General features: G+C 47.6%; 9 protein-coding genes across 9 annotated transcripts; 1 reads left to right on the forward strand and 8 right to left on the reverse strand.

Moving 5' to 3' along the window:
• Positions 1-874: 874 nt before the first annotated feature.
• Positions 875-2,011, reverse strand: EYB26_000843 (uncharacterized protein; the record flags this gene model as incomplete). The annotated part of the gene is made up of 6 exons (XM_054260157.1): positions 875-934; positions 991-1,475; positions 1,541-1,618; positions 1,723-1,757; positions 1,832-1,903; positions 1,998-2,011. The coding sequence occupies 6 exons, from the start codon at positions 2,009-2,011 to the stop codon at positions 875-877; spliced, it is 744 nt and encodes a 247-aa protein (XP_054116132.1).
• Positions 2,012-2,764: 753 nt separating this feature from the next.
• EYB26_000844 (uncharacterized protein) lies at positions 2,765-4,973 on the reverse strand (the record flags this gene model as incomplete). The annotated part of the gene is made up of 3 exons (XM_054260158.1): positions 2,765-3,737; positions 3,797-4,154; positions 4,214-4,973. 3 exons carry the CDS (start codon positions 4,971-4,973, stop codon positions 2,765-2,767), a joined length of 2,091 nt encoding a protein of 696 aa, XP_054116133.1.
• A 1,764-nt stretch (positions 4,974-6,737) lies between these two features.
• EYB26_000845 (uncharacterized protein) lies at positions 6,738-8,074 on the reverse strand (the record flags this gene model as incomplete). The annotated part of the gene is made up of 5 exons (XM_054260159.1): positions 6,738-7,621; positions 7,689-7,733; positions 7,792-7,851; positions 7,907-7,934; positions 8,000-8,074. The coding sequence occupies 5 exons, from the start codon at positions 8,072-8,074 to the stop codon at positions 6,738-6,740; spliced, it is 1,092 nt and encodes a 363-aa protein (XP_054116134.1).
• Positions 8,075-8,805: 731 nt separating this feature from the next.
• On the reverse strand, positions 8,806-9,813 carry EYB26_000846 (uncharacterized protein; the record flags this gene model as incomplete). Its single annotated transcript, XM_054260160.1, has 1 exon — positions 8,806-9,813. The coding sequence occupies one exon, from the start codon at positions 9,811-9,813 to the stop codon at positions 8,806-8,808; it is 1,008 nt and encodes a 335-aa protein (XP_054116135.1).
• Positions 9,814-10,768: 955 nt separating this feature from the next.
• EYB26_000847 (uncharacterized protein) lies at positions 10,769-12,233 on the forward strand (the record flags this gene model as incomplete). Its single annotated transcript, XM_054260161.1, has 5 exons — positions 10,769-10,792; positions 10,845-11,007; positions 11,061-11,759; positions 11,815-11,908; positions 11,963-12,233. 5 exons carry the CDS (start codon positions 10,769-10,771, stop codon positions 12,231-12,233), a joined length of 1,251 nt encoding a protein of 416 aa, XP_054116136.1.
• Positions 12,234-12,504: 271 nt separating this feature from the next.
• EYB26_000848 (uncharacterized protein) lies at positions 12,505-14,813 on the reverse strand (the record flags this gene model as incomplete). The annotated part of the gene is made up of 3 exons (XM_054260162.1): positions 12,505-12,574; positions 12,627-14,635; positions 14,700-14,813. 3 exons carry the CDS (start codon positions 14,811-14,813, stop codon positions 12,505-12,507), a joined length of 2,193 nt encoding a protein of 730 aa, XP_054116137.1.
• Positions 14,814-16,542: 1,729 nt separating this feature from the next.
• Positions 16,543-18,856, reverse strand: EYB26_000849 (uncharacterized protein; the record flags this gene model as incomplete). The annotated part of the gene is made up of 3 exons (XM_054260163.1): positions 16,543-18,020; positions 18,091-18,388; positions 18,443-18,856. The coding sequence occupies 3 exons, from the start codon at positions 18,854-18,856 to the stop codon at positions 16,543-16,545; spliced, it is 2,190 nt and encodes a 729-aa protein (XP_054116138.1).
• A 1,711-nt stretch (positions 18,857-20,567) lies between these two features.
• Positions 20,568-21,556, reverse strand: EYB26_000850 (uncharacterized protein; the record flags this gene model as incomplete). Its single annotated transcript, XM_054260164.1, has 2 exons — positions 20,568-21,138; positions 21,195-21,556. The coding sequence occupies 2 exons, from the start codon at positions 21,554-21,556 to the stop codon at positions 20,568-20,570; spliced, it is 933 nt and encodes a 310-aa protein (XP_054116139.1).
• Positions 21,557-22,053: 497 nt separating this feature from the next.
• On the reverse strand, positions 22,054-25,420 carry EYB26_000851 (uncharacterized protein; the record flags this gene model as incomplete). The annotated part of the gene is made up of 5 exons (XM_054260165.1): positions 22,054-23,094; positions 23,152-23,536; positions 23,602-24,213; positions 24,286-25,063; positions 25,135-25,420. 5 exons carry the CDS (start codon positions 25,418-25,420, stop codon positions 22,054-22,056), a joined length of 3,102 nt encoding a protein of 1,033 aa, XP_054116140.1.

The raw sequence follows: 25,420 nt of genomic DNA on the forward strand, positions 1-25,420 counted from the left end.
AACTAACAGTTAAGTTATCCTGCGCGTGTTTGTCCATTATGCCCGGAGCATTTCCTCCGTGCCTAGGAGTTGGGAGACATTGGAAATACTCTGTAGTACAACGATCACGATCACATCGTCATCCATGAAAGTCAAATGCAGAGTAATTGGATGGCTTAGATCAGCTTACCGGGTCGATCAATCCTAATCTACTCCACGATAGCATTCGATTCATCTATTCTTAGCCTTAGCATGGAGCGTGACACTACGGAGTATATACTTGACGACGCGGTGATACTACATACATCTCGTGTGACAGTGGTACAGAGGCAGTTCTTGGAGTATGTACGTATATGATAGGTCCCCTTGGCTCTGACGGGACTTGACTAACTAGTAACTCCTCCGTAGATGACGGATGCATAACCGTAAATACTAAATAACTAGTTAGTAATCCTCTCTGTGTATTGACGTTACGTCGTATGTAACTATCGCATTACCTAACAAAGACTGTGACATACGTGCCTCTGTACGTAACTGTTTCAGCCAATGTCACTCATCCATAGCTCCGATAAAATAAATCGTTTCAAGGCTTTTATAGAAAGATTCTATACAAGAAGACTGTCTCAATAACTCGATTTCCTTCAAAGTAAACAGTAAGTAAAGGTGAATACGTTTTTCTTGTGAGAATACTCCACACGGTCTGGTACTGGCTAACCCTTGTTGCACCAGACCATATGCAGACGGATGTAGAAATAGGGTAGATACAGAGGCTGCTGATGAGAGAGGGTGATGGGATGAGGAGGAGGGTATTCAAATAAGATAATCAAAGGACAAAGGTAAGAATGCTAAAAAAAAAACATTACGAACAACGACCGCAGTTCGAATATTTATACGATCAAAATGTCTCCAGTTCCTCCTGACCTTCTTCGGCTTCTGCGGGAATCTCAAATCCTTCCTGTATGCGCTGTTAGCAAGTCATCCTTTTTCACCGCACAAGGAACATGGACATACCTCAGTCGAATAGAGAATACCCTGGATATGCTTCACCAACGAATCCTCATCCTTCTCCAGCTCCGGATCAGCTTCAACGGCAGTCTGCAACAACAACTCAATATCGCGCAACTTTGCGAAGTAAAAGTCACGTTCCTTCTCCAATCCCGCAATAGCTTCCTTTTGTGCAGCAATCTCCTGGTTCAAAGCCGCAACGCCTGGTCCTGCTCCTGCGCCTGCCACACGAGGTCGAACTCCTGCGCCGGTGGGAGTTGTACCGCGTCGAGCGCCGGCGCTACTGGTGCGTGCAGCTGATACGGGAGCTGCCGATGTGGCCGGTCCGCCTGATGCTTTGCGACGAGCTACGGCGTCGTAGTCACCACCGGGGTAGTGCTGGTCCCAGAACTTTTTGGCCCATTGAAGAAATTCGAGGTTGTCCTGCATACGGCATTTTACGAGAGACTCGACAGGGACCGGTCGGTCGACGGAGTGACGTTTAAAAGTATCTTTTGACGCACAATGTTAATAACCATAAAGCTAGAGCAAGTGCGCGTGTGAATTGAATACGTACTCTGAAGGACCTTAAAATTTTGAAGGTATGCATATTCGGTATTGACATTGAATTTGACACGGTTCATAGTCACGTCCACTGAAACACGCAGATTGAAGTCAGTATGTCTATGGTTTCTCTAACAAACAGCTGCTTCCGCATTGCGAGCGAATAGCTAGCTGATATGATCGGGACGGACTAACTGAAAATCGAGTCGAATATTTGGCAGAAAGCAGCTCTGTATATGTCATAATAATGGTTAGAACTCAGACTTACTCATTATTACTCAGGGAGGGGGAGAAATCGACTTACCCTGTGCCACACTGTTCAACTTTCGTAATGTTGAGCTGAAGTAGGTTGTTCAACCATGCTAAAAGCTCTTGTCTAAACTATAGTCAACCCCACTGTTGATCTCGAGATAGACACTCGGCGTGTCCGAAGCGATAATCGCAAACAGGCGACAAGACACACTACGTACCTTGATTCACTCATGGCGGGGTATGTGCAGGATGGCTTTTGGAAAAGGAAAACAAATGACCCTGGTGATGGATTTTCCCCCTCAAATACAGGAAAACAAGATATAGACGAAGATGGTCTAAAAAAAAATGAACAAACAAACGAAATATTTAGAGGCGAGACGAGTCTCTGCGGGTTTTGAAGGATAGGTGCGAACAGAATAGGGAATAAGGAGAGGGCAAAGTTTTGTTTTGACAGCCAGTCGTTCCCCACCAGATCCAAATCAATGCCAAGCCCATGTCAACACTGCCGCCAATCACGCCAATCACATACCAATGAATTTTACTTTAAAAATTGCAAAAGTAGACTATCAATTCGCATCAAGCAGCTCTATCTGCCCTCCACAAAGGAGGATGTATCTGTATAGTGAAATCAAATAACAGAAAACATGTGTATATGGCGACTCTATCGCCCCCCATGTCTATAGACAACTTTTGAGTAGAACGCAGGTTCTTTAGAGAATTAAAAGACCGGGGAGACAGAAGAGAATAGAGGCAAAATATAATAGAAGCATGATGAAGAATGCAGTCCCAACCGAGGAACTCCAGCCTTCATGTCTGCCAAAAATGCGTTCAAGAAAATGAATATATATCAACGAAACAGTAAGATGTTTTGAAGAAGCTGGATAAAAGTCGCCAATGCAAGAAGAGGCAGAATTAGAACGGAGAATGAAAGCACATTCAAGGGGAATCTCAAGTTAAAAGCAATCAAAAAGAAGTGAAATCTATCCTACTCTTCAAGCAAATCTATGCCGTCCAATCCATATCCAAAATCCATTACAACGACGCTGGCATCTTGACTCGTAGCCACGATGCGACGATAATCTGATTTGGCACTCAAAATCCAGCTAGTTGTCCACCCGGGAAAATCGATGGATATCTTTCCGGTAGTCGCATCGAAGACCTTGACACTGAAATCATAACTACCACTGACAAGCCGGTTATTCAGACTGTCTAAATGTAGAGACCGGACTAGCCCGTTGTGGCCATCAACCTCACCAACCAGGTCACCACTGTTGGCATCGTATTGGTATATCACCTTATCATTACCACCAGCCAGGATAGTTCGACCATCTTCGGTAAATTCAACGCAGGCAAGTCCGTGGTCCTTGCTCGAGAATTCTTTGACACAGACGCCGGATGCAATATTCCATAGCTTGGCTACACCGTCTCCACTGGCTGAGACCAAGAGATCCCCGCGTAACTGGAGTGCATTAACCGGTCCACGATGGCCTAGCAGTTTCTTGGCCAGTCTGCCTGTTTCTCGATCCCAAACACATATTGTCGTATCTTTGGAGCATGAAATGATGTATCGATCATCAAAGCAGCAGTCTAAAACTCCTGACCTGTGACCTACCAGTCGCCGAATTGGCTTGTAATCATTCTTGACATCCCAGACAATGCAGGTAAAATCAGACGATCCAGTGACCATAATCTTGTCATCATACTGAAGGCACAGAATCGAAGCGTTGTGGCAATCAGACAACGGAATCGACTGGTCAGCCACATCAGGCCATTGTTGACTTGGTGCGCAGATAGAAAGAAATGGCGGGTTGGTAACAGGCTGTGGGTTTGCGTTATTCGATGGAGACTGGCGTTGTTGATGTGTGGCAGGGGCACCGATAACCTTAAGGCATGACCACGGGTAGTGAGCGTCCCAAATGCGAATGGTGCGATCGCGGGATCCAGTGATGATCTTGTGTCTGAAATAGCATGCAGTCAGCGATTGTCACAACTTTAAGGTAAGTGGAGTCAAACGTACTCGTCGAATTGAACACAATATACAGTATCGGTGTGACCTTTGAGATAGATGGCTGCTGCCTTGCCGTCTTTCCAACGCTGGTCGAGAGATCTTCGAACCATTGCCATCTTCTTCCAATCTTGATTAGGTAGTGTTTTGCCTAATCCTGCTGACTGTATCTTCTTTGTCGCAGTAGATGAAGATGACAGCCCAGACGATCGGTAGCCATACTTATGACGGAAAACATTCCGCCAAACATGATGTGAGCAAGCAGCCTTATTCCAGGAATTTGAAACAGTCTCCAGCTGCACTAGTGATGCAGGGTTTAAAAATGAGAATATATGAGAAACAAGCTCGGCCGGTAGATATGCAACGGGGTCTATTCATCACGTTAGTTGAGGACTTTCGCAAAACAACTAGTAGATACGTTGAACTTACCCAATCGTACAACAGCCGTTTCTGAGTCTGACAGATCCGAACGTTCACGCAACTCAAATCCAATTCCACTTTCCGAGTCGAAGATCTTCGAGTCTCCCGGCGAGATACTTCGGCGGCCTGTTTTGGCCATCTCGTTTTGGGCGGCGGCGGCAGCCCGAGCGGCAGCACCTCCGGACAAGTCATTTGAAAATACGGGAGGCTCGAAACCCATGCCAGGAATGAAATTGGCAACATTTGCAGTTGGCGCGTAGAAGGAGTGCAAGGCAGAAACGCTGTGGAGCGACGGGCGGCGGTTGATACTATGTCCTTTGAACCACGCATTGCGGTGCCTTCCCTCAGGAACGACGTCTGAGGGTTTCTCCTCATCGACATATCGATCGCTTCCTTGGGGTACATGTAGGTTGTGTTTCGGGGCTTTTCCTCGAATCGTCACGGAGAGGCGTCGGCCGAGCGCACGCAAACCATCAACGCCATGACGGATGCTCGAGAAGCTCGTTGCTGTGCGACGGCGCGGCGTCGGTTCAGGAAATACAGAGATATCTTCAAACACGACATTGCTCTCATGTTCCTGTTGGCAAAGACTGATTTGACTATCGTCACCGGTGTTGAAGGACGGATTCATAGCCCAAGGACCGGGATTCATCCAAGGAACGCCTGCGCCAGGCATTTCCCCGGGACCAGCGGTTTTCGGTCGAGCACGTAGAAGCAACGACGGTGGTCTCCGAGCGGAACGGTGAGGATATGAATCGTGCAGCGCCATGATCCAGAGGAACGTCGGGTTGGGTGGTGAGCCAGCAACGGACTGGGTGTTCTGGTGATGGCACGGCCACGAGTGCTCGTGCGAGAACGCAATCTAAATAAAAGAAAGTATAATACGTATGGAGAAAGAATGTATAGATGAGCTTCAATCAGGACGTAAGGGGCGCTGTGAGGGTGCAAGCTATGAGATGTATGCCTGCCAGGGAAATAAATGGATCTATGGAATCAAAAAGGGTAATGAGGAGGCGCTCCAGGAGCTCCCGAGTCGACAACCAAACGAACGAAACAAGAAAAAAAAAAACCACCGAAATAGATAACTAGAACAAACAAGAAGGGGACCTAAGACGAAGGAAAAAAGAAGAAAATATATAAATGAAAAGAACGACAGACAGGCTGAGCGTAAGTCGGGGAAACAAGTAAAAAAGAGGGAAAACGAGAGAGTGGAGTGGAGGGAGAGAGATGGGATGAAATGGGATGTGATGGCAGTCACCTGAAGAGGCAAGACGCCCCCCTTGGGATGTCCGGGGTGGCGTTGCCCCAAATTTTTATTTTTTATTTTCGCTCCTGCCAAATCACCGCCCAATCTGCTGCTTCATCTCTTCCCATGGTTGTTCGCCAACTCTAACACGCAGAGTTTTCTTTTCTCTGCAACACTGGCCTCTTCCGTTTCTGTCCTCTGCCGTGCATTCTCTTTCTTCTTCCTGTTTTTCTTCGTCCTGCCAAGAACCAATTACTGTATCCAGCCATCATTATGATTGCGACCGATTCAATCGTACCCTACCTAGGCTACCGATGTAAGTAGCCGAGGCCACGGCAGGAAAGGATTTTCTTCTTTTTGCTGGGGTAGGTTCGTAATACCATTTATGATCCGATCTCGTGTCATCTGTACTGTCAGCATTGGGCATTCAGATGGGATGCTCGTCTCGACCGTCCTGGCCAATTGATTTCAGCTGATCCTATATATACATATACTACAGTATATAAATATTTTCTTTTTAAAGGAACAATGGTCTCCGATTCTGGGGCCGGCCAGGCTGCATGGCTGTTTACAGTTTAGTGATGTTTCATCAAACATCGAGTGGTTGACTAGAAGAATCCGGGGTTAATCTATGGAGTGGACCTAGAGCCCTAGACTCGAACATAGACTAGAGTAGACTACTGTACTCCGTAGTATGACCAAGATCTGACTATCTGACAAACATCGTGGATGCAGAAAGATACAAACTCTTTTTTCTTTACATTGAACCGATTTTCGCCCTCTTCGGGGCCATCTGCGCCGGGCTGTATCCGGCTGATTATCTCGCCATGACCGAGCACCTGCCGGAGTCGATGTATCCATGTATCCCTCTGACAACTAGCCAACATGTATCTGCTCTCTACCCTGAACGAAGCACTGGTTCTCCGAGTCACCACCGATCAAAGAATCTGGAGAATGCTCCGCTTGAACCTGTTGATAGCTGACATCGGCCACTTGTTCAGTGTGGCCCCTCTCGGCGCGGCTATTTACTACGATGTCACTCGATGGAACGCAATGGATTGGGGGAATATTCCATTTGTCTATCTTGGCTTGACCTCGCGGATATGTTTTCTCATGGACTGGGGAGTCAAATCTAAGAGACAAGCGTGGCCATGTGACTAAACATAGGACCGTGGGTTCGCACTTAGTTTCTTATTCTGCTGCTACTAATATCATTTCCTGTTCAGCCTCAAGGATATCATGTATTTCACATTTGACCAATTGATCTTTGTGTGTACGCTGCCTCGTCTAAGCCTCTGGGAAAGCCTTGTCATATCCAGTCAATGTGAAGCGATAACGGATATCGGCCTTCTTCATACGCAGCATAGCTTCTTTGAGGTTCTCTTCGTTGATATCAATAGTCTCAACCCAGCCGTCCAGTCCCTTGTCAGCAGCCAAGTTCAACATCTGGATCATCTCCTTGCGACTACCGAGATGGCTAGCACCGATCAAAACACCATTCGAGATCAAGTTCTGAGCCTTGATGACTTGTCCTTCTTCCTCGGGGAGGCCAACACTGACCCATCTGCCGTGAACGTCCATCACGGAAAGGTACTTCGCAAGATCAAAGTTCTCGGATGAATTGGCACAGTTGACAATGAGGTCAAAAGAGAACCGGTGCTCCTTCTCCCAGCCCTCTTCGCAGGTAGCGATGAATCCGTCCGCACCGATTTTGCGGGCATCAGCCTCCTTGGCCCTGGTACGAGAAACAGCCCAAGTCTCAGCACCAAGTGCCTTTGAAAACATGATACCAAAGTGACCTATGCCTCCCATGCCAACGATGCCTACCTTCTTACCGGGTCCGGCACCGTTACGCACGAGAGGAGAGAAAACAGTGATACCAGCACAGAGCATAGGTGCAGTAGAGTTTGTCTTGAGTTTTTCAGGAATGGCAAATACCCAATGTTCGTGAGCACGCACATGGGATGAGTAACCGCCTTGGCTGATAATTCCAGTCTCGGGCCATTTGGAGCCATATGTGTCCATAATAATGTTGGGGCAGTAGGTCTCGTCGTCGTTCTTGCATTGCTTGCAGTCGCCGCAGGAGAAGACTTGGGCGCCAACACCGACTCTCTCGCCTACCTTGATGTTTGTGACCTTGGGTCCGACTTTGACTACCGTGCCAACGATTTCTAAAAGAACAAACTATGAGCAACTGTCGCGTCCACTGAAGCGGTGAAGAACTTGGATTGTACGTACCGTGTCCGACACACAGGGGCCAGTTTTGGTTGGCTCCCCAACCACCTATTGAGTGGTACTCAGTCAAAAGATCGCTAATACGCGACGGACTTAGTGTGCTTACCACTAATGGTGTGAACATCGCTACCACAGATGCCGCATGCCTCGACCTTGACGTCAACGTCTAAAATCGAACCTGTCAGCCATGATCACAGAATCAAATGGGTCTCAATCCTTACCATGGTCTTCGAAAGGTTTCAATTTGTACTATGCGATTTTGGTTAGCACACAACCGGAAGACTCTTTTTCCAGCGCTCGCTTCAGTCACTTACATGACGCTTCTGGAACGATAGCCATGTATCGGGGCTATCGATCATGAAACCCTGGGCTTCTTCTGGGTAAGGCATGTTGAGAATTGTTAGAGATGCTATGTGTCTGATTTTGCAACGAGGAGTTGGACTGGGGTAAGACTTGATTTCTAATTTTGATCTGGCGGGGTGCCCGCAGTTCTTATTTTACAGGGCACGCAGATGGCCACACCGGGCCTTATCAAAGTGGCTTGAAAGTAAATGCTTATCTGGATGCGGCCTCTGCACTAGGAAGCATGTATTTGGCTGGATACTAAGAATAGCTAGCAGCTACGGAAACGTGGCAGCGATTGGCGAGCAGTTTCTTTCTAATAAAAGATGCAGGCGGGCATCTTGCGGCGAACTGTCCCATGTTTCATTGTCTGTCGTCCCAATTACCAGGTATGGGCCTAAGAGCCCAGGAAGGTTCTCTGAATTGGGCAGCCTTGCACCGAGTTGATCGCGAGGGAACCTCGAAATTTGTGGTGTTTCTTTGGGGCTTCCCGACGTCACCCAAACAATCCCGCGACCCGGAGTTTGCGCCAGCCAATCATGTTGTCAACGCGGTCGGAGCACATCCGATCTTTTATCAACAATCGCTTATCGGCCGAATCCTCGACTGGGTCGAGTTTCAAGTTCAAATCCTGTAGAGTTGTGACTCGTGCCTCTCTACTATTATTCTGTTAATAAATAAAAAGGCTACTTATATTTTAGGAATGACATACGCATTTATTGATTGGATGATCTATATGACTGCCAATATCTGGTCGAGTTCATGACAATGTTCATGATTATGCGAAATCCGGGAGGCCATTCTCCACCTCCATGACTTCCTGTAGCTTGCTCTCAAGACCTTTAATACTAGCCTCGTTCAACCTGCCCAACGGACGGCGAGGATAGCCACCATATCCATAAAACAACTGGATGGCCTGCTTTGTACCCGGAATCGCCGCTTTGGTCAGAACCCAATCGCCAGCACTGAGGATCTTCTGGAGCTCATATGCTTCCGCAATCTTTCCTTCACTCCACAGGTTAAAGACCTGAACACAAGTACGGGGAATCACATTTGCGCCACCGACGATAATAGCGGAACCACCAGAGATGAGTGTTTGCAGCGTGAAATCGGCGATACCACCGAATGCGACGTATGGATGATTGGCGGCAGTTTTTGTGATCGGTCCAACAGGCTTAGTAGGGAAAGGAGATTTGGGGGTGATGGCATCGAGGGCGCGAGCAACCCGGGTCAATTTTCCGGTGTTTGCGCAGGTGAACTTGGTTCCAACGATGTTGGGGTGTTGAGATATACGAATGATGAGATCAGAATCCATATCAATACCCGCCACGGCGCCGGGGTAGTTATACAGAATCACCGGCAAGGGTGACTGGTCAGCAACGGCGGTGAAAAACTCGTATATCGACTCATCGTTACCAACGGCATAGCGGTAATAGCTGGGTGGTACAATAAGCACATATTCAGCACCAGCCTCAGCACATTCTTTAACCAATTCGACCGTGCCACGAACGCTCTGCTCACTTGCACCGGCAATAATGGGAATATTCTTGTATCCAGCTTCATCGAGAGCAGAGCGAGTTTCGCGAGTAACTGTCTTGCGCTCTTCACGAGTCAAATGCACAGCCTCACCATTGGAGCCCATGGTGACTAAACCCACGAGACCGGCTTTGGCGAGACGGACGGCATGTTTGCGGATGGCGGGGATGTCGAGTTCTTCAGTCTCAGGGTGGAAGAAGGTGACTGTAGGACAGTAGACTCCTGGACGGAGGGGGGTTCTTGCTGCCATTTTTTTTTTTTTTTTAATTATCTGGATAACTAGTCAGACGTGACTCTTATGAGGTCGAACTGGACTTGTACGTACGTACTGGATATTGAATGTGATGCGTGCACTAGCAAAATGCAGGGGACGAACAAAATAAAACTGGCAAAAAGGAAGATATTAGGAGAAATAAACCTGGTCACTGACAACCGGGTGGTTTTATCCCGAGCATACCGACTCTACGATACAATTTGAATATGCTTCAGAATCTCCGCAACAGACAGACTGTCAATTTGCCAAATAGGAAGAATATCTCAAAAGTATGCGGTCTGATTGGTGGAAGAGTAATTACCCGCCAATAGGTGTTCGCTCCGGGGGTGTTATTCCGGAGAGAAAATCAAGTGCGGGGGATAGGCGGCAGTTAGAGGGGTATATACAATCAGGCACATTCACAATCTGGCCCTTGTCTCTTGCTATTAAATACTCCAGAGCAATATTTAATGTGCAATGGAATCAAGTTTCTGTCTAATTATCCTCAATGTGTCTATATAAGTGGACGTGGAAATATTGAAGAGGAGGAGGACAGTAGCAGAAGCGGGGCAGGATTCTAGACTACGTAGCTATCAAAGGCCGACGACACAATCTTTGCTCTACTAGAGTAAGTATGTATAATAAACAGAAAAGAAGATGAAACGAGAGATAAATGTCGGTTTATCATAAATAGAATTCCCTCATAGGCGAGAACAGCCAATCGAAAAGCCATCGACCAAGCTGCCACAGTTGTATTTTCCGTCCATACAATCAGGTCTCCAGACAGACTCCATAGTAGCTTGACGTCTGATCTGTCGGCTATTGATGAAAGCTTTAAAATATCCGTCACGTCATGTGTGCATTAATCAATTGATTTCCTGTTCTTTCTTTTCTTTTCTATTTCCGGAATCCTTGCAATTGGGAATTTGAAGCAAAAGTATTGCAGAATAAAATGGCTCCTCCAAGTGTTCTCATGGTAAGCCAACAACAGAAAGCATTGTCGGCAGAGATAGCTTACAAGGAAACAGGTCGGCACGGGCGAATACACCACTGGCTTCGTCGGTGGTGGTGCTTCGGGCTCAGACAAGAAGGTCGGCGTGGTCGGATTGACCATGTTTGATTTGCGACGGCGAGGCAAAGTCGGGAAATTGAGCATGGTCGGCGTGTCTGGACGCAAGTTTCCTGCTATTAGTTCGTATCTTTAATCATCAAGTCGGAAGGAAGAGGTTTCCTAACGTGGATAGAACAACACCTTCACAAAAACATCTCCGAAGTCTACAACGGCCTCGACGTCTCCTTTGAATCATTCCCAGCCGACGACCAGACAGACCCAGACGCCTACAAAGCCGCCATAGACGCTCTCGAACCAGGCTCAACAATCACTATCTTCACACCCGACACAACCCACTACCCCATCGCACTGTACGCCATCCAACGCAAAATCCATGTCTTGATCACCAAACCCGCCACAAAACTTCTCGAAGACCACTTGAAATTGCTTGAAGAATCACGCAAACACGGCGTCTTCGTCTTCATTGAACACCATAAACGCTTCGACCCTGCATATGCCGATGCACGCGCCAAAGCCCAAAAGCTGGGCGACTTCAACTACTTTTACAGTTACATGAGTCAACCCAAATTCCAGCTTGAGACTTTCAAGGCCTGGGCCGGTAAGGACAGTGATATTTCATATTACCTCAACTCGCACCATGTCGATATCTGCGAGAGCATGGTTCCGGAGTATAAGCCTGTCAAAGTCACGGCGTCGGCTAGTACAGGCACAGCGTGGGATTTGGGATGTGTCGCTGAGACAGAGGATACGATTACATTGCTCGTAGATTGGAAGAAGAAGTCGGATCCGTCGCGAGTAGCTACGGGAGTTTATACGGCAAGCTGGACGGCGCCGCAGAAGGCGGGCGTTCATTCGAACCAGTACTTTCACTGTACGTCTCTTTGCCCTCTCCATTTCGTTATGAATTGGTGTGCTAACAGTTGTAGACATGGGATCCAAGGGTGAGATTCGCATCAATCAAGCCAAGCGTGGCTACGATGTCGCGGATGACGAACAAGGCCATCTCGTCTGGTACAACCCGTACGCATCCCCACCATCAAAACCTATAACAAAGATATATACTAATGAAGGTAGATTCTACATGCGCTACGCCCCCGATGAAGAAGGCAACTTCGCCGGCCAAACAGGATACGGCTACATCAGTTTTGAGAAATTCATCGACGCCGTCACAGCCCTCAACGAAGGACGCGTGACGCTCGATGAACTCGACAAGAGGGGTTTGCCTACGTTGAGGAATACGATTGCCACCACTGCGATTTTGCATGCGGGCCGGATCTCGTTGGATGAGAAGAGGAGTGTGGAGATTGTTAGTGATGAGTCTGATAATGGTTGGGGTTTCAAATAGATTTTTGATTTGACATGGAAAACGGTGGATGTTGAGTAAGTCACATTTAGGGAACCTATTTCTATTTAGGTATCTTTATCATACAGCTGTATCATCAGAATACAGAAAATAATGCATCAAGTGCGTGACAAGCAAATAAAACAACACAAAACACCAAGCATGCATGTAACCCTAAAACCAATAAATAACCACCCGAAACTCTAGAAACGCCTCGAACCAGTCCCTAATAACAGATACATTACTCGCATTGCTCTTGAAGCAAGTAACAAGATCAAGATGTCGCACTCGCTCGTGCAGAGTTATTCAACTGTCGATGATATGACCCAATAGGTTGAAACCCCCTGTCAATGCATTAGTCGTTGATTCTCTAGACACGAGTGTAAAGATACTAACCTCGCTAGATCAAATCCCTCCTCCTCCTCCTCCTCTTCATCATCTGGAGCTGCTAACCGATGATGCCGAATCTGCTCGGGCTCATCTTCCCTCTTGATCGGACCAAGAGCACGCACATTTGATGTGCTAGGTTTACTGGGACTGGCGAAATTCGGTGGTGGCGGGCTGCTGCTTGGCATCAATCCGTCCCCTAATGCCCCAATACTTCCTCCCTTCAAAGGACTCATATCTGGCACCAATCGTGCAGGTGTGCTTCCAATGTCGGCGAACTTCCAGAACTGTGCTGGCGAGCTCATAGGCATAAATTTGGACGGAATCTGAGCCGTGCTTGGCGGTGGCAGCCGGGGTTGATGTCGCTGAGGAGCTGGCGTGATCATTGACGAAGGTCCCTCGTCATAATATGAAGAGGAGAGCACTGGAGGCGAGCCAGTAGCATTTCCTGATAGCCCATAGGCACGGTTTGTCGAGCCGTCGTTGACGTTGCTGGCGCCATTATTTTGGCCACTATTTCCATTCTCTTGCTGGCTGTTTCGAATTCGAGTAGGAAGAGGGGACTGGTCATCAAATTCGGCATTCGCACCACTGCGCGCAAGATCAGTTCCCCTTTGTCCCAGTCGCGATCCTCTTTCCGGTGTGTAGGCTTCAACTGGAGCCACTGAAAATGAACTAAATCCAGGTGAAGTTGTTTGGGGAGAGGTCTTTGTCGCAGAGAAAATCCCCTCGTAGCTCGAGCCGGCATGTCCGTTGGTGCTGCGGGAGGCTGGAGGCTCTTTCGTAGCTGGCGACGAAGGTGCAGATGAATTGTTTCCTTTGCGCAATTGTTTCTTCCAATATTCCTGTCTGTGCTCTGGCGCGATCATCCATTTCATGCCCTTGCCAGGCTCGTCCGTTCGGCGCGGTACCTTCTGGAAAGCTTTGTTGAGGGACAAATTGTGTCGAATAGAGTTTTGCCAACCGCTCTGAGAGTGACGATAGAAAGCGTACTTCTCCATGATCCACTGGTAAATGCTGTTTAGTGTAAGTTTCTCCTCTTCGCTTGAGAAAATAGCCTGCGCAATCATGGTCGCATAGCTGTATGGAGGTTTCAGATCTTTGGCGGAATCCTGACTGTAATCGATCTCTTCTGTGCTTTCCATCATCATGCCACGGTTATACAAAGGCGATTGCTTTGTTGCCGTCTGGCCCCCAACGGTATCTGGAGATCGCGGAGGCGGGGTGACCTGTCGCTTGAGAAACTGGGGAGCAGGAGCGAGCGATGGTTTACCTGGCTGTGCGCCATTGGCAGCAGCATATGCACCACCGTTATCGATAACACGACCGGGTTGCTGTGCATCATATGTAGCAGGGTGTGCATGTTGCGAACCGTCCCAGGGTATTTCCTCGCCAGCAGCAATACGTTGAGCGCGTTCGACAAATGAAGGGTGTATCACTGCTTTGTCACCGGGAGTGACAAACATCATTTGAGTGTTGGCGATTTCAATTATGTCGCCACAATTCAGTATGGCATCCGTCCCTCGTTTTAGCATGACATTGTTGACTCGCACACCGTTCCGGCCATTGACTCTGATATGCCAGGCTGAGGACTCCTCGTCGTCACCGTAAAAGAATATTTCAGCATGTAGACGAGAAACAAACTTGCTAGGACCCAAGTCGACATGCACTTCAGGCAGGGCACGAGCGGCGATAGAGACGGGACTCGACTGCTCATCGAGCTTCTGTTCGCGATCTGGAGGACGTCCAATGTTGATATGCGCTGTCTTGACGTAATAAGTCCAGTCACGGCCGGCAATTTTCGCATATGCCTGGATCGATTGCTTATTCTCGGTCTCGGAATTGGAATAATCGCGCAACACATTCACTTCGTCTCTCGACACATTCAAGGATGCGATCACGGTCTCTACTAGATCCTGGTTTGCCGATAAGTCGTTTTCGGGAGAAGATCGATCGGCGTCATCGGCAGAAGCGGGATCTGGCGTGTGCACTTGTCGCGATGACGGTCGTGCCTCAACCTGTGACCGCGTCAGCCCTCCGTCTTTTCTTCCTATTGGGATAATAAACTAAAATAGAACTCACCTTGCGCTTCTTGCTGGCTGGGCGGCTGGGAGAGGAATCCGGAGCCTCCGCGTCGGATGTTTCTTGGAGTTGAATATCCTTGCGGCGCGTGCGACGCCTACTCGAGAGCGGCATGTTTGGTCTTCCGAGAGGCCGCGCGAGGCCCACGGTGCAGGATGAATGAGGGTTGGAATGCCGATCGGGGATGGTATTTTCTTTATCGAGGCTTTATCCTCCGACTACGTTTTCTGCAGCGGACTTGGTGTTGAAACGAAGTTATCGAAGAAGTCGAATTGTTGTGGTGAGTGGGAAGAAGCCGTTGGCGGGCGGGAAGGAAGAAAGCACAAAATAGATCGGCGGGCCACTAACAGAGCGAGGCTGGGCTAGTCGTGTGTCACTGTCGCAAATCAGTATGTCTGTCGATTAACTATCACAACAACAACAACAACAACAAGTATCTGTAGTCGATCATGTTGATGATCATGCTCAAAGACAGACAACTAGGAGAAAGTACCTACAGTATGCTTGTTTACAGTCAAGTGACGTGTGCGTGCGATGCAGAAGAAAGAAAATAAATAATCCAGAAAAGAAAGACGAGGCGACACCGACAAAGTTTTGCCTTGCTTGCTTACTAGATCGAAGTGAGATGATGTCTGTTTGTTTTTTCTCTCGATCTTTTGCCACACAGAACCAAATTTTAGAACCAAGGTTTGGTCTCTTTCTCTTTTTTTTCTTTCCGTGTTGTCGAGTCTGGTACACAGGTCAGTAGACAAAATTCTGGACTCTGAATGTCTGGTTCGACCAATGTCAATCTGACCTCAGCATGCCCTAAAACCTGATTGTTTGGTCTCGCCCGAAAATGAAAGGCAACGATAAAAACAAGAGGAAAAGCAAAAACCGAAACGAATAAGCGAGAGGAAAACATGGCTATTTGAGAGATTCCAGATATCTGAAGACGATCAAGATCTATGTAACATGCCTACTTGAAGAAGGCCGAATACGACTCTATCGCGGTCAGATACGGCTTACAATGACCACATTCCGACTGATCTCGATCTGAGAATATGCATAAGGAAGAAGAAGCAAAAGCTTATTATACTTGTTGTTGCAATTTGTCAAAAGCAAACATAGCAGTACATGGTAGTGACACCGCAATGAAGTCTTTTCGTCGTTCTCTTGTTTGTTCGGTCCGCATTTGGAAATTCGGTCCATCACCGGAAACGGTTGCGGGCCGGCTTTTGCTCGATTAGAACGAGTCTGACAAAAAAAAAAGAGTTACATACCCAATCTAGTTAACACTGTTGCATCTGTTTAGGATAGTGTGCTATGTATGGTATTCCTGGTTCTTATTTATTTGTTGTTGTGTTCATAAGTTCACTCTGATACGATCCACAGATCTGATCTAAGATGCGGCTAAGCCTATCGCGGCTGTTATCATATCAAACATGACATGCATTTGACCTCTCAATTACGAGCACTTCTAGTAGATCGAAAACAGTCGAAGTAGATACTACCTACTACCTACCTATTACAACACCTTGGAAATATGTACTGGATAAATCGAGACATTTTTTAGAGCCGCCAGGTCGTCGATTCGGTCCGGCTACCCAGTCGAGCGAACAGCCGCAATCATACCACTCATATCGCTTTCTACAAGAGGAAGAGAGATCCAAAACCAGATTCATGGATGTATTATTGACACATAAAACGGCCAAATATAAAACATAATTCGAGAACTGAGAATAGAATTCCTGCTTAAAACTCAATATCAACAATATATAGGTTCCTCCGACAATTGACCATAAACAATCAACAAAGTAAGAATCCAGTAATAAATAACCCTCCAATAAATAGAAAAAAACGGTTACTCCATTTTCGTACTCTCAGCATAGTCTTCGATCCCTTTCAGGGTAGGATATAAGCCTTGGGTCGGCGGTGGTGATGACGTCGTCAATTCTTTTAGAGCCGCAAGTGGATTGGATTCTTCTGACATATGTCTGTCTTCTGTTGGATGACTATGCTCAGTATGTTCCACACCCTCCATGTGGTCATCTTGAGAGTTTGAAGCTCCAGAAGACGCTGTATCGTCGCTCGTTGACTCCTGTTCGTCTTCATAATCGCCACGAGTAAGTCGATCTCTGATATAAGCACGCAACTGTTCTAGAATGCGGACATTTTCCAGCCACTCCTCCTCGCCCCGTTGTGTCACTTCTGCTGCAGTCTTGGCAGCGCGCTTAGCTGCTTCGGCATCCGGTGACGACGAGGAGCGAGTTGCTTGCTGTAGTGCTGGGTCGATGAGACTGTGGTTGAACTTATCATCGCTCTCATTGCTCTCATGATCAAGAGGATCCTTTCGTGTGGGAGTTCGCTCGCCATCTTCCATCACATCATCCATAGGCGACTTGGCATAATCATCGGGTCGACTTCTCTCCAAAACACCGCCCATCCATCGCCGGCGATCATTATAATCAAAGCTGTTGCTCAGTGTTGATGGAGGGGCCGCGTTGGTCGAGGCTGTGTACCCACCAGCCATCTCATGGGCTGTTGTCGACGGTAGACGTGGATACATAGACATATCCTGGTCATGTGGAGGAGAGACGCGATGCGAGTAAGAACTAGGCGAGTGGCTGGACGCGTAGGACACCACACTTGACGGTGGTGTCAAAGCCGGCGTCGATCCAGGCGATGTTGAAGCTACAATGGAGGCATTCGACATATGGCTGGTTGTGGCTATAGCATGGCTAGAAGGGAGCGTAATAGGCGGTGTCTGATGTGTGGTACCACCATGGCTCATGCGAGGAATATATGTGGCTCCAGGTTGAGCGATACCTGCCGCAGCAACGTGGTCATCACTTTCGTAGACAGTCGTATGAATAGTTTCAAGCATGCGGTCGAGGTCAAGCAAATCATTTTTAGTCCGGGCATTAGTCATTGGAGGTAAATGATAAGCTGGTGCTGCCAAAGCCGGTCCATAACCACCGCCTGGGCCTACAGGAATGCCGCCCCCCATGTGGTAATCCGGGGCAGGGGCGGCACTAAGAGGTAGCTGCAAGCCTTGAAGGCCACCAAGACGCTGCCCGATAGCAGCATACGAAGTGGGGTCAAACTGTCGACGTTTTGTGTCCCCAAAGAATGCGTTGACGGAGTCGAAGATGCGCTTTCGAGAATCATATACGGTATGGTTGTCGCCAGAGTTTAGAGTGTAATATACGTTGCCGTAAGCTGCAGTAGGTGGCTGAGCATGTGGCTGCCCTTGGTAATATTGGGCTTGTGGGTGGTATCCTTGACCAGCGTGCACTGGATTCATTGGCTGTTCAAAATAATGAGCTCCAGCGGGAAAGCCTGTAGTAATCGGGTTAGCTAATTTTAACAAAAAGTTAGAGCAAGCTGCTCTATGTGTATTAGAGCTAACCTTTTGGGTTGTTCATCATGCCATAAGGTATTTCCTGGCCTCTCACGTCTGAAGGGCCAGGCGACCGAATCAGGACCGAATCATCTGCATGTGTTTTCACGTGCTTCTTCAGATCCTGAGGTCTCTTGAAAGCTTTGCCACAGAGTTCACACTTGTGAGGCTTCAAGGGCACATGAACCCGAATGTGGGAAGTGATATGATCTCTTTTGACCGTCGTGGTACGACAGTTGCCCCATTGACAAGTCAAATTGAGGTTGTTAGTGGATTTGCGACCAACATGCTTCTCACAAACATGCTCCTATTTTCGTATTAGAAATCCGGCGCTCATATTAACTAAAGAGAGATAACTTACATAGAGCGTTTCGGGGTTAGCACATCGTTCAGTGCATCCCTGCCACATGCAGGGAAACTCTTCAATACCGGAATTGCCATTAGTATTGCTTTGATTACCGACCACAGCTACAGCAGCGGCTGCTTGGGCCTGTGCTTGTGCTGCTTGAGCTTGAGCCTGAGCCTGAGCCTGGGTTGGGGTCTGAGTTTGGGGTTGGGCCTGGTTTTGGGTTTGGTTTTGAAATTGTACTGGGGCTGGCGCCTGAGATTGCCCATTAGTAGCTGTCGTTGTCGACGCGTTTGGCGACTGTGCTGACGAGGTCTCTGAAGGTTGAGGTTGAGCTGTATTTTGGAATTGTTGTTGGCTAGGAGCGACAGCTGGTGCGGTGGTAGCAGCAGCTGGAGGCGCTGAAGTCGCGGGAGCAGTGTCTGCCATGATGCCAAGCCAAGTGAGGGAGTCTTGGTATTCAGCGGGAAGTACCCCAGATCAGATCAACTTTGAAAGAAATCAAAGAAACAAAAAGAAGTCGAAATCTTTAGACTTGCTCTATGTCCCGGCTAAGGGGTTGTTTTGTCGAGTGGAAATGATGATGTTCGTAAGAAGTTGAAAGTAAGGATAAGAAAAGGGAGAAAGAAAAAGAACAGGAGGGGGGGGGGAACCACTGAATCGCGTAAAGTCGGGGTGGCCAGGGAAAACAACAGGAAACCAATAGGGATGGTCCACTTCTTTTCTCTGCCTTTTTACCTAAAATGCAATAGCTGAGACTTGGTATATCGCAGAATGAATAATAATCTGGCCCCGAAAGCTGCAGGAAACGATGATGAAGAAAGATTGTAAATGATGTGTGGCCAGCGAAAGAGAGCCAAAAAGACACTGTCCGAGATCCGTAACCGAGTGCTTTGACGAAGCGCCCGACGTGACCAAGAAAGGGCAAATTCCTTGCTAGCACCGAATCAAAGTGCTTGAATCAATCAATAAAAGAACAGCAAGTATCGTGTTCTGGGAAATCATGGATAGAAAGACAATAGAAATGGAGGAAGGGAAAGGGCCAAGGGGAGGAAAGGGAGGATTGGCACGCGCCGAGCAATCGCCCAGACCGCGGGAGAAGGACAAGACCGGGCCAAGAAGGGAAACTTCTTGTCGCGCCAAGTCAATCACGCCTCGCTTGGCATTTCAGTCGTCGTACGAGGGGGCGAAATCAGTTCAACTAAAAGGGAATAGTTATCCGAAGTTCGGAGGAGTGGGATTCGTGAAATGCAGCGAAAAGAGAGCAGCCTGCCAAGTAAAAGTGAGTCTTGGCGGGTCTTGGTGGCAGCCAAGGCTCAGCCAAGAGACCACCGAGCCAATCAGCAGACAAGAAGACCCCACTTGGCAGACTCAGCCGACCTGGAAGCTGTCGGTGCCAGAGCCTGAAACATCAGGCCACATAGTTGGTTCATGTCATCAAACGAGGTTCAAATGGGCAGGTCGGCCGTCCAATACTATGTCTGACCAGGAATGATGCATGGCCACATAATATTCTTCAGGCGGGGTTGGTTGTGTAGCTTCGTTTTAGTGATCAGAGTAGTTATATCAGCATACGCAGTGGGTTACGGAGAATTACTATTACATGGCAGTCTATGAAGGACACAAATCGTAAAGCAGAGACTCCCTCGGTCATGGCCATGATTCCCCCCTGAATAGACTGTGTCTCTTGACTTCAGGGCTGGGTTCGAGGTTAAACTACCACGTATGTTTTACGGAGTGCCTACTCAACATATCCACTGTATCAATATTTCTTGGCCCACTCTTGGACATTCCTCTCCGCCAGCGGCCAAGGGGCCAAGCCCGACCAAGAAATTCATATTGAGGGAGTTTTTGTCTCGGTATTTGAGCGCAGCCACTCTTGGCACCCGGCGGATTAGACATTCGTGATTCCGACAGAGAGAAGTAGTCGTATTGGTGCCAGTGGATACACTGGATAATTGCAATTTATCTTGGCAGGCATTTATAGCCAATTGTTGAGTTGGTATGAGGTCCTCGTGTGAGTTCTCGGGCTTGTATTGGCCAGTAGCATATACGTATCTCTATGTTCCTCTATCTGGTTGAACAATAATATACAGTCTAACTATCTATCAACTTAAATGTGCAAATGCCGATCGATATTCTAGTTCCTATCCTTCCGCACAGGAGGCTGATACCAACTCCAAATATTCAAGCCAACCTTTGTTCCCGACAAAACCGGAAGCGCCGCATGCCACGTCTCCGGATATCCCGTGCCATCAGGCCGTAGATTCTCCCAGAAAATAGCATTCCCCTTGATTGGTTTGAACGTGACACCCTCATAAGCAGTTCCACTGGTCCTATCGCCATCACATTCAATAAACCGACACCATTGACGATTCCGCGGCACCCTCAAACGCGGAAAATTAGTCCCTCCACCCGTACAGTTCGCGTCTAGATAGACCATAAACGTGCTCAGGCGATCACCGCCTCGATGCGCCGCCGATCCCCTCCAGTCGTAGTGATGACGATAATGGCCTGAGACATTGTACCGTTGAGTCCACATGCGCTCAATGTATAGCCACGGTCGCCAGCCCTGAAAGGATCGAGCGCGTTCTTCTGCGCATCGGACGACATCATCGCGGTCGAGGAGGGCGCGATCCGAGCGACGGATGGAGGAGTCGACTCGCTCGGTGGTTCCGTCGGTGATGATGGATGGGGACCATTTACTTTCACTAGACACACTATCATTAGCCATATATGCCCTAGTATAAGAGAAGAATACTCCTACCTGACTGCAATAAGATGGTCGGCCTCGGCGTCTGTAAAGAAATTCTCAACGTATAAAATCAACGGCTTGTGCGAAAAGATATGCACCCGGTAATCATCCTCGCGACAATTGAGTTGATCCAAGTTTTCTTCCGGGCTTATAAAGCTGTCATCCTCAACCCTCAATCCCGGAACCAGTTGATCGTAGTCGGCTTCATCATCGAATTCAAACCGGCCGAATAGGGGATTCGCTTCTTTTGTTTGCTGCTCTGTAGCTGGAAATAATGCGCGGATACCTGGTGCTATTAAAAAGATATATATCGGGACAAGGTAAAATAACCATCTTATCACTGTGGATATATTTATATTTGATGTGGTCGGCATGATGTGAAAGGGAAGATCGGAATGAAGTGTAGAATTTAAGCAGCAGCCAAAAGCCGCCAAGGTGTACGTACGTACGTACCTACATCCATGTGGGTCTAGAGCTACAACTCTTCAAGCTGTCTATATAGTTTTTATTTAATGGATTATCTGCTTCGTAATTACATTCATAGCAAAAGGTCCCCTCAGGCTCATCAAGATTTATTAAGTTTATATTGGATATCTCACAGATGCATATTTTGCCATGCAATGCTATGCAAATACCGTTTTTCTTGTCCTCCATAGTTCAAATCCACCGAAATCTCAACGCCACATTGTGGGAATCAAAAATAGAGCAAGAATGTACAAAAATCAAAATATACACCAGTTACAAGATGATATGCACAATGCAGAAGAAATAGAAAGAACGGAATGCACAATTGATGGAAACTCAAAATTAGGCAATTCATGAAACATTAGACATGAGAATGGGTATACTTGCAAAGAGAAAAGACATCGCCTCAGACGCCAGTATTCATCCATTGGCTCCATTCGTCATTCATATTCGTAGCAGTTGCATGATTCGTCCCAATATTACCAAGAATTTCACCAAAATTGACATCCATGTCAAATCCCATCCCTAATGAGGACATCCCGTCGAGTCCTCCGTTATCAGTCATCGTCACCTTTCCTCCAGGAACCGATTGTTCCTTCAGATTTTGTTCATTCGGCATACCAGCATTCGAAAGGCTGAAACTTTGCCACATGTAATTATGCGGTAATGATACCAAGTCGGGGCTTTGAATATTATCGGGTGTTGACGAAAGTGTAGAGGGTGTATGTTGAAGGCCAAGATGTTGAAGCTGAGGAGCTAGGGTTGCAGCAGATGCTGGAGGAAATGGTCCAGAAAGACCTTGTAGACCAGTTAATCCGTCAAATCCACTTGACATCGGTCGAGAAAAGTTTCCATTGAGTGAATTTGACCCTTGTGACGTAAATGAGTCCTGTGTATACTGCTGCATGGGTGAGTTTGGAAGATCATCCTTGAAATGATCGTCCTCAAGAGTGGACAAAGGCTGTGCAGGGTAAGCGAACTGATCGCCAGACGGGAACATGATGGGCATAAGGTCCGGTAGAATCTGACTAGCACCAAGTTGTTGCGATGATGTGAACGGTTGCTGCGTGGGTGGCTGGTTTAAATATTGATTGGCCACAGGGCTAGCAGTTTGATCATGAGAAAATGCAGAGGCAGATGAAGGTGATGCGGTCGAGTCAGCTGACTCAGAGTGACCATCCCAGAGCCACGCTTGCGGTCGCCGAGGCAAGCGAGTATCGTCAACAGCATTTTTGGGCTCTTGTGATTGTCTTGAATGCAAAGCGGCTAGTTTTGTGGGAAACGAATTAGATCGCTGTGGTGTATCAAAAGGTAAAGACATGGATGCAGGGCGCTGAATCCTCGATTTAGCTGCGGTATCTGAGGGTGACGATCTCTTCAGGTTCACATTGCTTGCTGCTGAGCTTTGCCGGTTCTTCAACTTTTCAGGAAGCTGCTTGAAAAGGCCCTGAGCACAGTCAGCAAATGTGTAAAAATGATTTGACTGTGATTGCTTATAACTTACAGTCAAACTTTGGGCGCATCTATCGGCAGCCATGCTCTTTTTGGCCAGTGCTGCTAAAGTGGTCTTTCCTTCTAAAGCGTCCTTCAAAATGCCGTCCTTTGCAGTGGACAGGTCCGGATTCTCTAACACAAAAAACACCAACGAGAGGATGGCGAAATATGTCGTATACATCACGAACCAATAAGAGCCGTTGAGTAGACCCTTTTGATACATGCCTGTCGTAATATGCACGACATTCCGTGATACACTAACGCATGCAGCAGCGCATGCGTAAGATCTCTTGTCGATACCCTGAGCTTGGAAGCTGTTGGATACATAGTGTAGGAAAGGTCGGTACATCACCATTTGTACGTGAGCATAACTGATCCGGAGCAATTGTCGCATGCTATTTCAAAAGAATGATTAGAATTGAACAGAAATATAATATCAGAGAGGCGGAAAGACACTTACCGTTCTAACTCAGGACTGACTTCGCTACCTGGTCGCAGAGCTGGAGGCAAATCTTCCATCCAGGCTTGCAGGTCTCTTTCAATCTCTCGGATCTTGGAATGGCTGACCATATAAGTGTGATCCGATTTCGATTGTGATTTGGTCAGTTTCACAGGGTAAATATATTTGACCACTTTGACCATGATATCGGCTAAGCGAGTATGCGCATTTGCCCCTGCCATGAAAGACGTTCGATCGGCAGGCATGACAAGAATTCCAGTAGGCGTGATGAATTCATCATCTAAATCCAGTGGGTACTCCTGGTCAATATCCTCATTGCTCACCATCTGTGGCAATCCCAAAAGGGTGCTGACATAGATATCCATCTTTCGGACAAGCCAGAAGATACGTTTTCGAAGCTCGGTTTCTACGGGGTCAAAGTTGGCATTGACTGTTCGATGAAGACCTAGGCGTAAAGAAGCGCGCAGCGCGATTCCGACATAAGAGTAGCAGGTGCTCAACTTCGCAGATGACTGCAAAAATAGGATCATGAAGCAGATCGCCTGTAGAGTGGTTAGATCCCGGCAATCTGTGATGTCAAGCAGCTGGCGGCCCGCTTTGAAATATTGGAAACTATCCACAGAGAGAAATCGCATTAGCGCTGATGAATATGTTATGAAATTGCAATAAACGTTGATAACATACCCTTGGCCAATAGCACCTTCGTACCCCGACTTATCCAAAGTGCTTTCAACATTGTCGGAAAAAAGGCAACCAGTACCCATAACAACGTACAAAAGGGGCAAGAAAGTATGCTCTTCATTCGTGTATTGATCCAAAGGGGTAGCATACATACGGTCGAAAGTTGCCCAGAAAGTTGGCTGGTGGACGAGGCGCATAAGAATGCAGGCGTGGTCCAGCGCGCTTCGACAAAGTCTTCTTGCGATATCCTTTGAAGGAAGGTCTTGCGTAGGGGGCGAATTAGGATTACTGGGTTCCTGCGGAGACTCCGACTGTGACTTGGGGCTCTCGAGCATCTGGAATAGAGGTGTGGACTTATTCTGCAATGGTCGAATAGGCATAGGTATGACGTTTCCAATCTGTTTTCGAAGACGTTGCATGAAAATTATACCGGATGAATGACCGTGATAGTCCCAGTGGCCTTGATCATCAAGATCTAAAGAACCAGAGTTTTCCATCATCGTCTCAAGAAGAGACCCGTCTGGACACGATGATTCTGGTTCCTGTTTTGGCTGTTCGTCCGCCTGCGGTTTCGCGACCGTTGCCTCCCGTGAGTCGTCACGTCGGAGCGCTGATACTATCTGCTCCGGATTCGCAACAAGCAAGCGAGGATCGTTGAGATTGAGATCTGGAGCTAGAATTCGAAGAATCTCTTCGGCCTTTTGCAGTCGCGATTCTAATGCCTCTATGTACTGTGGGGTGGGATTTCGACGACGATTCGAGGGCTGATCGTAGGTACAGTCTTTTGCATGGGTCATTTCAAGTTAGCGTATAACATTCCGAGAAGCTTGCATGAATTTTCCAAAGACGTACCGTAGCTATACACTGTACAGTGTGTGCACGGCTGCTTCCCGTCGCATTTGATCTTTTTCCGACGGCATTCGTCGCAAGCCCGTGTCACTCTTCGTCTCTTTTGCATGGGTATTGGATGCTTGCCCGGTTCAGCTTGCAATGAATGATTGTCTTCCACTGACTCATCATGAGTTTCTGTATCTCCACCTTCATCGTGCATATGAGGTTGCGAGTCAGATGGCGCATTTTGGCCGCTCTCGTCCTCCACATACTTTGCGGTCTGAGACGAACTAAATTGTTCCTTCAT

This window comes from Talaromyces marneffei, chromosome 1 (assembly GCF_009556855.1).
Source record: "Talaromyces marneffei chromosome 1, complete sequence".
NCBI lineage: Eukaryota > Fungi > Ascomycota > Eurotiomycetes > Eurotiales > Trichocomaceae > Talaromyces > Talaromyces marneffei.